This window comes from Trichosporon asahii (assembly GCF_000293215.1).
Source record: "Trichosporon asahii var. asahii CBS 2479 unplaced genomic scaffold scaffold00048, whole genome shotgun sequence".
In the NCBI taxonomy this organism is placed as follows: domain Eukaryota; kingdom Fungi; phylum Basidiomycota; class Tremellomycetes; order Trichosporonales; family Trichosporonaceae; genus Trichosporon; species Trichosporon asahii.
Window position 1 is genome coordinate 1 of NW_014040876.1, and position 15,044 is coordinate 15,044.

The 15,044-nt window shown below is 58.9% G+C and overlaps 6 protein-coding genes across 6 annotated transcripts; 2 read left to right on the plus strand and 4 right to left on the minus strand.

Annotated features, from left to right (window-relative positions):
* Positions 1-705: 705 nt before the first annotated feature.
* Positions 706-2,355, minus strand: A1Q1_01073 (wd and tetratricopeptide repeat protein; the record flags this gene model as incomplete). Its single annotated transcript, XM_014325354.1, has 1 exon — positions 706-2,355. The coding sequence occupies one exon, from the start codon at positions 2,353-2,355 to the stop codon at positions 706-708; it is 1,650 nt and encodes a 549-aa protein (XP_014180829.1).
* Positions 2,356-4,365: 2,010 nt separating this feature from the next.
* On the minus strand, positions 4,366-5,307 carry A1Q1_01074 (uncharacterized protein; the record flags this gene model as incomplete). Its single annotated transcript, XM_014325355.1, has 3 exons — positions 4,366-4,547; positions 4,595-4,612; positions 4,653-5,307. 3 exons carry the CDS (start codon positions 5,305-5,307, stop codon positions 4,366-4,368), a joined length of 855 nt encoding a protein of 284 aa, XP_014180830.1.
* A 2,421-nt stretch (positions 5,308-7,728) lies between these two features.
* A1Q1_01075 (copia-type polyprotein) lies at positions 7,729-9,267 on the minus strand (the record flags this gene model as incomplete). The annotated part of the gene is made up of 1 exon (XM_014325356.1): positions 7,729-9,267. One exon carries the CDS (start codon positions 9,265-9,267, stop codon positions 7,729-7,731), a length of 1,539 nt encoding a protein of 512 aa, XP_014180831.1.
* A 481-nt stretch (positions 9,268-9,748) lies between these two features.
* Positions 9,749-10,480, minus strand: A1Q1_01076 (uncharacterized protein; the record flags this gene model as incomplete). The annotated part of the gene is made up of 1 exon (XM_014325357.1): positions 9,749-10,480. The coding sequence occupies one exon, from the start codon at positions 10,478-10,480 to the stop codon at positions 9,749-9,751; it is 732 nt and encodes a 243-aa protein (XP_014180832.1).
* Positions 10,481-12,086: 1,606 nt separating this feature from the next.
* A1Q1_01077 (uncharacterized protein) lies at positions 12,087-13,142 on the plus strand (the record flags this gene model as incomplete). Its single annotated transcript, XM_014325358.1, has 1 exon — positions 12,087-13,142. One exon carries the CDS (start codon positions 12,087-12,089, stop codon positions 13,140-13,142), a length of 1,056 nt encoding a protein of 351 aa, XP_014180833.1.
* Positions 13,143-13,537: 395 nt separating this feature from the next.
* Positions 13,538-15,002, plus strand: A1Q1_01078 (class III aminotransferase; the record flags this gene model as incomplete). Its single annotated transcript, XM_014325359.1, has 2 exons — positions 13,538-13,969; positions 14,028-15,002. 2 exons carry the CDS (start codon positions 13,538-13,540, stop codon positions 15,000-15,002), a joined length of 1,407 nt encoding a protein of 468 aa, XP_014180834.1.
* Positions 15,003-15,044: the final 42 nt, after the last annotated feature.

Here is a 15,044-nt window from a genome sequence, read left to right on the forward strand (position 1 = left end):
ACAACCCCCGGCCCCTAAACCGAAGGAATGAGCAGAATGGATGCAGGGGGTTAGGTGCTTGATTAGGGGCTTAACCCCTCGAGGGGGTTAGGGGGTTAGGACGGTTTTTGGGGGGTTATCCATACGAAAAAGTCTCCCAGTTTGACTCGTGCTTATGTGCGTTCTGACCGTCAAATCCGGGGGCATCGTATGAGCTTGGGATCTCAGACATAAGTCGACATAAGGTTCACCTCACTTGGGCTCGGTTTGCGGGATGCACCGGCCGCGGGCGGTCGCTCAGCGTTGCGGGCAAGCGTGTGTCTATTAATGAGAGCTATTCCCACACAACCTGTGGTTGCCTGAGCCTTTGCACGATGCCGGTGACCTTAAATGGCGTATGCGCGCAAAAACAGACAATGCTACAACGCTTGTATGTTCCATCGTGTTCGGGCCCACTTCGAGCCGCACGGTCAGTGTCGCCCCGCTTAGGAGACGATGCTACGGTTCTTAGAGCGTCGATGCCATGTAGAAGACGATCGACGTCCGTGATCGGCTCCCTTGCGGGTCGCGATGACGGCGCCAGACTGTTGCAAAGGGGTTCGATCCTGAACGATTTGACCCAATCATATTATACATTCTGTGTGCGCACGCGGAGCGTATCTCAGTGCGGCACGTCTATGGCTATCGTCTACTTGATAAACACGTCCGCAACCTGACTGAAGGTGCTTACACCTCGCCAGCTTCACGACGGCAGCGGTCACACTGGCACGCACCACCAAGAGGTCCCTTGGCCCACTCTCGGCGCTCGTCAACGGGGAGTCGGATGTCGCAGTAGTGGTTGAGGACCTCTTCGCCCTTACGCAGCCCAGCCTCGAGGTTGATGCGCTCAGGGCGCGCGGTGAGGACGATACGACCGGCCCAGTCCCAAGACACATTGGGGTCGCAGTCATGGTTCGCGAGACACCAGTATGGGTGCACAGCGGCGACATCTGGTTTGCCATCGAGCGGGTTCTTACGCGCGCTCGCGGTGCCGCGGAACTTGGCGTAGAGCGTGTTGAGCACCCATGTGTCGTACTGCGGGTTGGCGAAGAAGTCAACGTCCATGGACTCGAGGATATGCAGCGGGGTCTCGAGGTTGTACTTGAATGACCACGGGAGCGCGGGCACTGTCGAGAAGTCGCCCCAGATGTACTTGACTTCGGGAACGCCGAGAGGGTGCAGTTGGCCATGGGCCGCGATGGCAAGAACACGCGCGAGAAGCAGCAGGTGCAAGCTCTCGTCCGCCTCCGATGGCTCGGGATCCTTGCCGATCTCATCCGTACCGGTGCCGCAGACGGCTGGATGGTAGCGTTCCTGCGCGGCATCGTGGCAGAACTCGCTGCAGAAGACGGTGTCGTAGCATTCGTCGCAGTTGACAACGCCGTCGAGGTCACGCGGAAGCTGCGTGCTACACGCGTCGCACACACTGTCCTTCATGCGATTGCTGGCGGTGAGCAAGCTATACTCCTCGAGCACCTTCTCGCCAGGCGCGATATCCTCGGTCGCGAACACGCCGAGCTGGGAGCAAGTTGCGCCCTCAACGGCAGCGCCGTCGACCAGGACAGGGAGAGTGGCGACCTGCACTGCGCACTTTGGTGCCATGGTCTTCAGCGTCTCATTCAGCTCGGCCAGCGACTCGGGCGCGAAGCGGTCCGGTTCATGAGCGTTCCAGGGGTACACTTCACGGCGGACCAGGGCTGTGTCGGGGAGCGAGCAGTCGGGGGAGAAGAGATCGCCGGGAATGCGGCCTAGGCGAGACTTGACAGCCGCCTCAAGCGCGTCGCGGGCAGCAATGAGGGCGGTGTTGTTGGGCGCAGTGTCGAGGCCTCGCTTGACGTACGTCGCGGCCGACTTCAGGCATCCAACATCGATTAAAGCGCGAGCGAGGAGAGTGTACGCCTGGACAGATCCGAGGTGATGGAGATCATCGCCGGCGGGGGGCGCCTCGACATCGGAGAGAGCTCGCGGGACCGTAGTGTAAACCTCGAGCGCTTCGAGAGCTTCGTCGTGAAACTCGAGACCCTCGGTGTTAGCCTCGTCGGAAAGGAGGAGGGCACGGTAAGCATCGCCCGCGGCGAGATCCGGGTAGCCTAGGAGAGAGTGCACCCTGCTGCGCTGGAGATAGGCAACAAGGTCATAGGGCGACTGCTCCAGGCGGTCGGTGATGGCCGCGCGCGCAGCGAGCAGCGCGGTGATGTTGTGGAGATCATCCTCGTCATCGGACAGGTTCAAGGTGGTCGGCTTGACATTGCTGGCTGCTGGACCACGGTAGAGCTTGCGCTGTACGTCATCGGCGTCGTTTGGTGGGGGCGGTGCCGGGACGTCGGCCAAAGTCATCGGACATGCGCCGGTGTGGTGGGTGGATGCTGTCGAGTTGGAAGATGGTTGGGTGGCAAAAAATCAAGTGGGAGAAAATTCGGGTCACGGGCCGGCGATCCCCGGCCCCGGCCCATGCGCATCCACCCTCGCAGTCATCTCGTCAGTGCCAGTGGCACATTAGCGTTCTTTCGGCTGATCGACACTTCGACGAGATTGCTTTCTCTGCATTGAACAATGAAGATATAGCGACCGGATGCGCCAAAGTCTCGGTCAATGAATGCACAAGTGCTGTGCATCGCATTCGGACGCCCACTACTCAGTACGGTAGAATTGGCTGGCGTATCAGAGCCCGAGATCTGGGTGGGAGTCCGCAGCACAGCAAACCCAGGGTTGTCGTTTCGAAAATCTTCGCAACGAGACCCGTGCCGGTCCGCGCACTCATCAACCGCTACCCATGGACGGCGCACATGGTCAAAGAGAGACGAAGTTGCGAAGCTGAGTAGAGCAGAACATAGCAGTAGAGCACGGCATGCTGAGTGACCTGCGGTGTTTTATATGCTGCGGCGCAAGTCGCCGCAGGATGGTGGGGGGTCGCGGATCGGCCACTGTACCGAGCTCAGGGCTGGACGAGCGGTCTGACGACAATCCGGGCATCGCGATGTGCAAGGCTATTATAAGCAACACACCGCCCTTCCCGCAACTGTGGACCTTGGGAATGCACGATGTCAACTGGAATCTCTGCACGGCTGCACCGTGGGGCCAACGATCGCAGACCACACGAGCATATGAATCTGCATACGGTGCCTACGTACGGATTGCAGAACACTACCACAAGACTGTATCGGCACGTCGGCAGTCGATCACGCCCGTCCAGGGTTCCCGACCACCTGATTGCATCCGAGCACATGTCCATCTTGTTGCCGCCGCCGCCGCAGATAAGCCATCGTCCGCACACTCATCACCGCAGTATCGCACAGAACGCCGCCAAGCACCCCGCTTTCAGGTGGGCGTGCGGCGTGGCAGTAGAAGTTGCTCAGGCGAACCAGCTATACGACCGCTGTCCACTATTGTCGCCGTGCGCGGACATAACATCGGGACACCACATCTTATGCAGCTGATGTGGGTTTGTGGTCCTCAAGGCGGAGCTCCCATGCCGCCCCAGGCGTTGTCATGGGAAACATGTTCGAAGCCCCCACTCTTAGGTGTTGAAGGCAGCACCAGTGGCCGGCTCCCCCACTGCCGGTGACGGCCGCTGTCTCACGTAGCGACTCAGTGCAGAGGAATATACTGAGCGGCACCAAGACGAATAAGTGGGGGAGATAACGCACAGCTACTTGGCTTGGCCCTTGGCTCAGTCAGGTGCCAGTCAGCCGTTCAGCATGCCCACTGATTGCTTCGTCACCCGAGGCGTCGCGAGGCTGCTGGAGCCTTCCTTGCCGGTACGCGCCGCCACCACACCAGGAATGTGGCAGCCGACTGCGGGCAGAAATCTCAACTAAACTCCTGCCGGCGCCCGACATCACGGCCCCCGAAGAGGTGTATCTTGGAGAAATTGTGATGCGATGCTGTTGCCGTTGGCCCGGACCGTTGCTTCAACATTTGCGCGCCGGTCATCGAAGGAGCAGAGTCAGTCCGAACACATCTGCCCGACGTTGTCAGTACGAGCACATCTCCCCGGAACCAAGTCTTGGCACCTCGATGCTCGCACTCAGACGTTGTTCAAGAGCACCTGCCGGCACCTCGTTGGATCTCTACTGCGGGCGAAAGTCCGATTGAGCAGCGACTTCGCTCGGGACGCTGCCAACGTGATGCGCCACCCCGTGTCGGAAATCGTCCACCTGACCGATGTCCCTGAGCCATCACATGTCCGCGGTGATCCTCGCGTGACTGCTCGTGCATTGTGCCTGCATCTGCGCAATCTGTGCTCTCTGTGCTGCATCGTCGGGGCCCGGGGGCCTCAGTTCGGGTACGAGTATTGATACATTGGGGCCCTCTATTGATGTCTAGAATGTCCAGTTGAATGCCTGCCTACACCTTATTCGCCATTGACTCATCGGTGCGAATGTCCTCCATGGGGTACGCCTCCGCGATGCGGGACCTGGAACGAGTGGGGGCCTCGTTCAGAGTCGACAGAGAGCTCTCGCTCTTGTTGCGCGTAAGAAACGACGGGAGCATCGGGGGGTGGTAGATGAAAACCATGGGAATGCCAACTGCGGGGTCAGTAAGGGAGAACTGGGGAATGCTGGAGTCGACTCACGGAGACCGCCACCGATCACTGAATGAATTAGCCTCTGCCTCTGCACGTTTTCACTCACTGTTGCCAATGAAACTGGGAATGATCGAGCGGCCAATATACTGGCCCACAGTGATGTCGGCACCGTTCATCATGCCCATCTGGATGTCAGAAAAAGTCGCACGCTGATTTGAAGGACGCACAGGGACAAAGTACATGTTAGCAGCGACGTGCTCCATGCCGAGGAACACGAAGAGACCGGCGGGGAGGTACATGGCGATGATCTTGGAGCCCATCTCACGCGAAGTGACCGCGAGCCAGACGCCCATGCAGACCAAAAAGTTGCAGCCAATGCCGCGGAGAACGACGACACCCCACGGGAGGTTGCACTTCTTCATGGCGAGCTTGACGGTGAAGGCGAGAAGAGCCTCGCCGGTGTAAAGCTCAGAGCACTGGGCAAGAAGCTCGGCGTAAACGAGGACACCAGTGAGGTTTCCAAAGAACACGATGAGCCAGTTGACAGGGACCTCCCATGCCTTGATGCGGCCGTTGATGGCAGCCATGGGGAGAGTCATGAGGTTGGCAGTGATCAGCTCCTGGCCAGTCACAAGGATCATGAGCAGAGGGATCGGGAAGAAGAGTGCGGCGAGCAGGTTCGTAATGGCGGGAGCCTTCTCCTCAATGACACCGCCGGTTCCGTGCATAACGTGCACGAGGTTGGCACCGAATCCGATCATGAATCCTCCCATCCATGCCTTGAAAAAAGTCAGGTGGTAAGACTGTCCGGCCTTCTTCGCGCCGACACCGATAAGCACTGTGAATGAGCGCAAGCAAGAGAACCACACGTACGAGAGGTGGTCTCGGGCGGAGTGTAGGGGTCCATCGAAGACATCGTGAGTCGTAGTCGTGTGTGTCGTGTCTCGAGGAAAAAGTCAAAGTTGAGTGCGGGGAAAGATGATCGACGATGCCAAAGTCGCTCAGTTAAGACTAGTTCGTGAGTTTCAGAGATCACTACGCGTCTGTGATGCCGGCGGTCGAGGCACGTAGTGCTGCAGAACTGCTGTGGCGGCTTGCCTGGCTATTCGGCCGAGAGACACCGCGGGGTCGTGTGCTCGGCGTATTAGAGACGAGATATCTGCGATGCCCCTCTGAGCGGGAATGGTGCTCCGCAATCGAGCCCACCCCGTGCGCGGTGTGCACGTGTCTGCATTGGTCAGTCCCAGGTTGAGGTGGGCTATTCTGGGTGCGAGAAGAGGGGCATCGTGGAGATGGGGGAGGCAGAAGTCGATGCAGCGAAACAGATCCACGGATCGATAAGACAAAGGTCGTCGAGAGATCAAGGAGGCGTTGGTTGAGGGATCAGTAATTTTGCAGGGCCCCGGACGGCGTTAGCACGGATCTTGGCACGTTGCTCGCTTATTCGCTTAAGCGCTTAAACCTCGCTCTCTCGTTTACCTCGCCAAGGACAATCACATCAGCCAAGCAAAACTTTGCTTTCCCTCTCCCCGTCCAATGCATCTCCTGCGTGCGCGGCCGTGAGCATCGCTGGCCTGGGCATCCTTGGCCCAGTCGACGCAGCACACTGCAAGCAGTATGACTGGCCATCTCACTCTCCCCACACACTACGCAATCCCCACTCGACACCCATGCAGAGCGCTCTTGCGTTGATCGTTGACACATCGCTTTCCATTCTCGTCATCGCCCATCGCGACGTTGCGGGCCGCGGAACGGATCGACGGAGGAAGGATGAGCCGCATCCTAACTGATTGCCGAGGCGACTGGCGATGCAGGCGACATCCCTGATCACGAGGACACCGCACATCTCGAAATAGCCATCGACGCCGCTCTCATCACTCCCCCCGGGCCGCTCACTGCATCATGCTCATTGTTGTCCGCGACATTCTCAGCGCCTCCGAATGACAACTCCGAGCCTCCGGGGCTGTTTCCGACCTCCGCTGCAGCGTTCCCCGTCCACTTCTCCGTCCGCAAGAGCCCGCATCTGCGGCGATCTTGGCGGAGCTCGGCGCGGACTTCCGAGATACTGCGGTGTCGACTGGGATAATGACCCACGTTCCTCCGAGAGCCTAACCTTTCCTCGAAAAGGAAGCTGACCCATCACGTAACGGTGGGAGCACTGACGGCGACTGACTATGGCGATCGATTGTGCCTCGGCAGGTTGGCAGGATGTGAGTCAGGAAAAAGGATGCGCTGTGTGGGCAGCAGGAACAAAGCCATAGTCGAGCACGGAGCTTGTGCATCGAACAGACCATCGGCATCGCTTGCTTCGGTACGGCTCTAAGCGACTTGAATGGTTGACTTGGGACCTCTAAGTCGCTAATGTTGCCAAGCAATCCTGCTACCTTATATAAAAGTAGGGAGCCCGTCGCATTGGTTACTTCATCAATGGCCGCTACTGCTCAGAACCCTCGTTGTAAAGCTCGTTGGATATCACACCACCTATCATGAAGTGGACTGAGCCGGAAAAGATATGCCTCTTTCATAGTCGAGGAATGAGGCAGACACCCACCCACCGGCTTCAAGTGGGCAGAGGTAACGGTGAGATGCACCAATGCTAGCGTTGGATCGGTTCGCAATATAACTCGGGGATCGAGGCGCGTCGTAAAGACGCCCCGCAACCTGTCCCCGTATCGATCACACAGCAGTCAGTCGATGCGCCTCATCGCACTTCGGACAGAGCCCGCAGTGAGGGCCATCCGGTGCCCGTTTCCGGCTTGACGCCAACCTCAATAACGCAAGGGACAATAGCGGAGGCACTGCGCTCGAGCTTGAAGCGAAAACCGCTGCTTCGTACTCGGCGGCGACGGAGAGACCAATCCCTGCGACTGCAAGGGCAACTGCTTACGCCGCAAGTAAGCAGACTCTATCGATCACTGCAGCAAGCCACTGCATGTTGCTTAGATGTGCTAGCGCAATGCAAAGCTTTATTGTCGGGGGTAGGTGCTTCGTCTGAATGGGCACTAGGTGGGTGTTGTGAGTCTCTTCGAGGCACATGCAGAGACCCACCGAGTGCGTTCGGCTGGCACAACAGCAACGACTATACATCAAGTGGAGTAGTGCACACATCTTTCGGTTTGGCTTGACTTGCTTTACAACAGTACCTCATGACTTGCTTTTTAACAGTGCCTCATGAACTGGGACTATTCACCGTCTCCAACGCCCTGCGAGCAGCAACAGGGACACCACACGTGTCCGTTATCGTCCTCACTGGGAAAGTCTCTGAGCTCGATTCCCTCCTCCTTCATCAAGCGAATGGTGGCGACGGCATCCTTGAGGGCCTTGGAGCGAGAGGGCATCCTGCCCGTATTGCACACAACTACCAGGGTATCGTCGACGGGTTCAATCTCGCGCAAGATGCTGCGCCAGTGAATCAGGCTCTTGACTGCCGCCTCAATTCCGCACCAGAGCATCTCGTCATCGTCAAGGGCGCTTTGAGACCCGCGGCTGTACCATTGGATAGACGCGCCTTGCAGAAAAATATTCACGCGAAACACGTCGCCGTCGGGGGCCGTGGCGGCGAAGAGCTTGGGAGCCCCATCGATAGCTGTGTGCTGAATGTGAAGTTGACAGTTACGGACGTCGTCCTTTTTCAGCCAATTGAGAAGGTTGTACGCATCCTCCCAGGTGTCGAGCCACTCATCGGGCGAAAGCTGCCGCTGAGCGTTCCGGGCGAGCTCGGCAGCATAGTGGCCGTACCTCATGTGTGAGGTACTAGTCAACCAGGTCATGCAACCAGCAAAAGCCTTCAGCACAGTCGTAAGTTGCGGGGTGGGAAAAGGCGAAGGAGGAACGGGATACTCAATGACGTTGTTGAAACGCTGGACGACGCGATCGACATATTGCGGTTGGCTGATGGTGAACCTGTCACTGCAGTCAGGATCAGGCGAATCGCGGCGGACTGTGAGGCCAAAGATGAGGTCTTGAGGCCCTCTAACCGCTTGAAGCCCCGATTGATGGAGGGCATCGAGGACGTCTTGGCCATACCCCTTTGGACCCGCAACAACGACGCCACCGTCGTACATCATGGCAATGGCCGTGTTGTAGCCTTCGATCACCAAGCCGGCATTGTGGTCGACAAAGAGGTTGGGATCATGAGCGATGGGTTGGAGACCTGCGCCCTTAAGTCCGCAAGTGATGGCCAGGCGCCCCGCCGCAGGAGCAGTCTTGAGTCCGTACAGGGCCTTGGTAAGAAGGAAGGCGTTCTTCCCAGGGAACTTCTGGCGGGGCGGAATGGCAATGGTGACGGGCTGCTCCAGGTCGACGGAGAGGCAGGGGTCTTCGATGCGGATGTGAGTGACATACAGCTGGTGGTCGTGGGCGTAGGCGAGAAGGAAGAAGAGTGTGTCTGTACTGGGCCCGGAAAGAGCTTTGGTGTCGACCGAGTTGTTGGAGGGAAGACCTCCACCTTTGGCCACCACACGAGCGCGATACTCGATACCTTGGGCGGTGGCGCTGCGTTGGAACAGCCAGCGAGAGCCGAGCGGCTTGACACCTGGGGATGCAGTGATCGGGGTCCAGACTTGCTTGTTGGAGAGCTGCTCCATTTCACGGTCGATTGCCTTCTCCCAGTGGCGAGCCTCTTTGGAGGCGAGGGCGTCTTCGATTGTCTGCGGGACGGGGCCGAGCTTGGCGATGCGCGCGGAGGCGGGAGCCCTGCGTGCTGCTGTGGTTGGAGGCATGGTCAGAGAGGGATCATACGGTTAGGAGGAAATGGTAGTGGGGAGAGTGGTGAGTATGACGGGGAAAGGAAGGTCTTCCGAGTGAGTAAGATCGGCTGAACGTGCGCTCGTCGGAGGAGGAGCACAGTCAACCGTCGATCGCACGGTGGAGGTTGTTTGGTTCCGGGTGATGGTGATGGGTGGAGGTGGAGGCCGTGTTTGGTTCCGCGAGATCAGGTGATGCTGCCAACATCCGGGACGAACGAAGCTTGCTCTCTCCAACTCACTGCGCAGTGCACTCTAACGCTCTACGCGGCAGGAGGTCAGTACACGCCGAATGATCAATAGCTGCTGTCATTGGCCCAGATCTCATGTGCAAGTATAGTCGAATGTTACGATCTTTGGCAGGTAAGAGACACCCTAGTGATTCGTCATGATGTCGCGGTTCATTCCCTTACATTTGTTGTTACCCGATTCTCCGTAGAACAGCAGCAATACCCACCTACACCACAAGAGCCAGCATAGCAGACACAACCAGGCCCCACACACTGTAAACAAGAGTGCTTCCCGAGCTCTGACCAGCCTCTACAGCCTCAGTGTCAGGTTTCGCCTCAACCGCTGACGATGATGCGGAAGCCGGCGGGGAAGTGGAGGCGGAAGATGAGGGCGCCACGGACCTCGTCTGACCTGCGGTAGGCTGGGACTGAGCAGTCGGCGACGAAGCGGCCGATGGACTCCCTGTCACGGTGTCGGGATCGAACGTCTCGCCCAGCTTCGCCTGGTCCATCGCTTCCTTGTCCGCATAAACGACAATCTGGTTGATCTGTGTCCACAGCTCCTTCTCCTGTCTCTTCAGTGTGATTGGCCAGCTTACACTGATCTCAACTGTCTGCGCGACACCTCCCTGCTCGATCTCCCGACTCCATTTGAGGGTCACTTCGCAGCCGGTGCTGGTGCCATTCTTGGTCGGAAAGAGAGGCAGGACCTCAACCTGGTCCTCCAGGCTGACACTGTCGTCCACGTAGCCGAGCTTCAGCGTGCCATCCGTGTCGGCGGACTGTGAGGCGATCGAGATTCCGGCGACATCCGTGCTGAGCTTCATCTCGAGCCTCGCAACTGATGAGTTGGTGCGCAGCCCAGCCTTTGACGCATCGCAGGATAAGACAGTAGCCCACTCGTCCGTCACAGACACTTCGTTCTCGAGGTCGACGCGCCGAGAGCGCTTGCCCTTCATGCTAATGACTGAGCCCTTAGGGGTTACGTCCTTCTCAGGCCACGCGAATGACGAAGCCGCGGCGAGAGCAGTGCGTGTATGCGTGCTGGTCCTAAACCCCTGTCCCGGCGGCACCGACGCTCGCAATCAGTATCACTCTGCAAGTCTGAGCAAGGACGCGGGAACTCACTGGTGTAAAACAAGTTCTGGCTGCGCGTCCCCAGCATACTCGAGATATAAGCCGACATACTACTGATATCCGTACCGGGCATCAGGTCCGCTGCCCCACGGCACAGCTTCTCGGGGGTGCCAGCCGGACAACAACCGAAGCCATCTATGCACAGGTCGCCCACCGTGCACGCGCCCGTCGCTGTTGTCAGCACATCCACTGTGAACGGTAGGCGCACGTACTTCCACAGCAGAAGAAGCCGGGAGGCGCGCAGGAGCTGCCGTCGGGACAGGTCTGGAACACGAGAGATCCTTGGCACGTCCTGATTTGACGCCTCTCGATACCATCGCCGCCGAGGTCGGGCGAGAGATGGAAGCTGAACGGGTCGAGGAGGGTGGCGAGCACTGGTGCTAACAGCGCGAGAAGGGTAATGGGCAGCATCATGAAAGAGTTATGGTCACTCTGTGTCCCCCCAGACTCTGTTATAACACCTGCCCAACTGTGTAGCGTAGCCAAACTCACTCCGAGTATCGCGCGTTGCTCCTCAAGCAGGTTGAGCTGATCAGAGCTCTGCCGGTTCAGCTCACTTTCCGCCAATTCAGACATGACCCCAACAGGGTGAGGTTCGGATCCGGGATTGAAGCGCGGCTGTAGTGCCTGAGAGGGTTGACGAGATATATCAACTCTATTCCGTCACAGGAAGGTACGTCTCTGCACGTCTCGTCTTGGCATACGGGCGGGGGTGATGTTTGATCTTGTTCGGGTCCTGAGAATAGTTAATAGACCGACCGAGAGGCGGTGCAAGATATCTTCGTGATGAGAAGGACGAGACTGCAACCCGGGTCATTCAAGTGGACATTGCCTAGGTTAATCGCCCCGGCTTCCGTAATTCGATTCGGAGGGGATCGCGACCCGAACGAGCCTGCCAAGCTATCATTGAAGGGGAGGGGAGCTAGGCTATCTAGAGGGTGCTCCTGATACGAGTTGTAAGCTTGAAGCGACAGGTGTCAGATGTCCAATGCCGAGGAGGACACAGGCGGGATGATGATGAGAGGGGGAGTTGAGGAGGTTGAGCAGGGTTGAGCAGGGTGGAATTTTGATTCCGCTCCTGCAATCGGCTCTAAGCTCATCCCAGTTCGAGATTGACCAACAGCACATACTTTGCACCTGCTTCTCCTCCATCCACCTAGGCATCGCACTTATTTCGCTCGAGTTAACGCGATTCGAACGGCGACCAGTTGCATACTCTTCAGCGACGAAGCCTTCAAGTTTGTTCACGATATGTGACCTCACCTATCGCCTAGCACCTTTTCGACTCTGTCACCAACGATTTCGGACCCGAGTGATCTGTCTCTTGCTGCTGCAATCCGATTACTTAACTATCACCTTGGGGCGGTGTCATGACCCCATCTTGCACACAACAACGTCTACGACCGACCTTGATAACCACGCCTGACCATGACCACCATTGACCATCTCGCATACCCTCACATCATTGACCTGATATGGCCGCACTTGGCTTACCCCACCCTCGTTGCCGCCAGCAGGACCTGCCGAGCGTGGCGGACCAGATCTTTACCTGACCTTGCCGAGCACGTCTCCATTAGGAGGGGTAAAGGCGAGGGGCTGGACTGCGAACTCATTGTGTCCTCGAGAAACTTGAAGTACCCCGACATCTCCGTCGAGCTAGGTCGCGGCACGGTCAAGTTCTGGCAGCTCGGCATGCACGCCCCGCTCCCCCGGCAGAGGTGGTACGTCATTCCCATCAAGCCCGGACCGCATCCAGAACGATCTCGGTGGATCCCCGTATTCAAGAAGACGCGCATCGTGGACTGGCGGGGCTTTCGCTCCCTCGCAATCGAACAAGTCGGCATTTTGCCCGCCATGATCAGTAACCGGCCACCAGAAACCGCGGAACCAGTCTCGCGCTTATTCGAAAACTTCACAGTCGGCGAGTCGCTCGGAGGGGTCCTCGACTGGGCTCCAAATGTCATCTTCCTGGATGTCGATGCGAGCCGCGGTCTGGCAATTCCAACCTGCGGGTCATTCACAGGCATGCTTGAGCGCGAGAGGGGCTGCCGCCGGACGTGGCGTGTCCGTCAGCTGGCGCTTAACCTCCGATGCATGACAGACCCAGGCGCGGACTTGGTCGCCGTAGAACATCAACACACTTATATGTCTGGTCTGGAACTCGTAATACCAATCATCATTACCGCTGCCGGTGGAGAGGTGCTCCCTGACGCTATGGCCAAACTTCTCAAGGAGCTCCAGTACTACTCAAGCGGAATCTTCGGGCTGGACCAGCTCCTGCCGCCTGGGACGAGCTGGGATGGGCTGCTCGTGTCTGCTGGACTGATTGAGAGAGACGACATGTTCCTCTTCGACAACATCCCATATGGCAACCCCGGCGACTACATCTCGGCAGCTTGGCAAGACAGGAGGAGGCTGTGGGGCAGGCTGAGAGACTATAAGATGTTCTTTCCGGACCAGTTCCTAGTCCACACGGTGAGATAGGATCGTTCATAGACGTCAGCGGGGACATGCATGCGTGTGGTCGAGTACACGTCAGAGGTATGACAGGTCGGGCAATCGGGCAACTCATTGTATCTCGGCCGGAGAAGGCCGGTCCAATCGCCCTGGCCGGGATCAACTCGTAGATCTCGCCCGCAGGTGGGCATCCAAGTAACCGCTCCCTCTTCGACCACTCGACATCGTTTAACGCTGCCAAACCACCGCACACGACGACGCCGCTCGTTACGTCGCTCAGCGCTACGCCTCGGCGGGCAAGCATCGGGCAACCGACTCGACGACTCGGGGCCAGCTCGAGGGCGTCGATGCGACGTACTTCAAGCCACTCATCCCCTTCCTTTTCTCTCCCATTGTCCACTCGCTATCATTCACGTCCCGCCATGCTTCGCCCACTGCTCAGGCGAGGTCTTCACACCCCTCCCCGCTACGCCGCTGCAGCTGCTGCTACCCAGGCTCCCACCCCTCCGCCAGCATCCACACCTCCCGCCGTTCGTTCGTCCAACACCGGTCCCGTCTTCCACAGCTCGCCACCGCAGCCCGTCGCCGTCTCCGCCTCCGGTGTCGCCTTCACGCTGGCGGATGGCAGCCGCGTTTTGGACGGCATGAGCGGCGGCGCGGCCGTCAGCTGTCTCGGATCGAGCAACCCGGATCTCGTCAAGATCATGGCCGAGCAAGCCGAGGCCATGCCGTACGCATACCACGGCGCGCTGCACCACTCCAAGTCCGAGGCGCTCGCGAGCTACCTCTGCAGCAAGAGCGAGGGCGCCTTTGTCGCTGGCGCATTCTTCAACTCTGGTGAGTACCCCGTGTCTGTCGCTGCTGACGCCAGGCTCGGAGGCCAACGAGGCCATTTTAAAGCTCGTCAGACAGTATTGGCTCGAGCGCGGCGAGCCGGACCGCACCTACATCATTGGGCGCGAGTACGCCTACCACGGGAACACGATCGGCGCCCTCGGCGTAGGCTACACACCAGCCCGGCGCAACCTCTACAGTCCCTACTTCACAGACGTGTACCAGCGTGTGTCGATGCCGTCCCCTCGACTCATGCAGGAGGGCGAGTCCGAGGAAGCCTTCTCGCGCCGCATGGCCGACGAGCTGGACGCCAAGATCCGCTCCCTCGGAACGGAGAAGTGCGCCGCCTTCCTCGTCGAGCCTGTCGGCGGCTCGGGACCGGGCATCATCCCCCCGCCCCGAGGCTACTTCCCGGCCATGGCCGAGGTGGTGCGCAGCCACGGCCTCCTCCTCGCCATGGACGAGGTCATGTGTGGTTCGGGCCGCAGCGGCGACCTGTTCGCGCACAAGACGGTCGCTGAGGGCGTCAAGCCCGACGTGGTCAGTATGGCCAAGGGCCTCGGCGCCGCTTATGTCTCCATCTCAGCAGTCCTCGTCAACCAGCACGTCGCGGACACGATCCGCGCCAACGGGCCCTGGAAGAACTCGCACACGTACCAGAACCATCCCGTCAACTGCGCCGTTGCGCTCGCTGCCGTGCAGAAGATTGAGAAGCTTTTCCCCAACGTGCGGGCCCGTGGGGAGCAGATCGTCGCTGAGCTCCGGGAGGCGTTCCGCGGCGATCCCGTCGTGTACGGCGTGCGCGGACAGGGACTCTTCATTGGCACAGAGTTTGAGGTGCCCAAGGGGCTCAAGACGCGCTTTGCGCCCCGCGTCAAGGAGGTCGCGATGAAGAATGGGCTCATCAGTCTGGGCATCACGGGCGGCATTGACGGTGACGCTGGCGACGTCCTCATGCTCGCGCCCGCTTACACCATTACCGAGGCCGAGGCGAGCGAAATGGTGCGTATCGTGAAGCAGAGTGTCGACGAGGTCAAGAAGGAGCTGTTGTAAGAATGCACATGGACTCGGCACAGCGGCACAGTTGCATAGGGC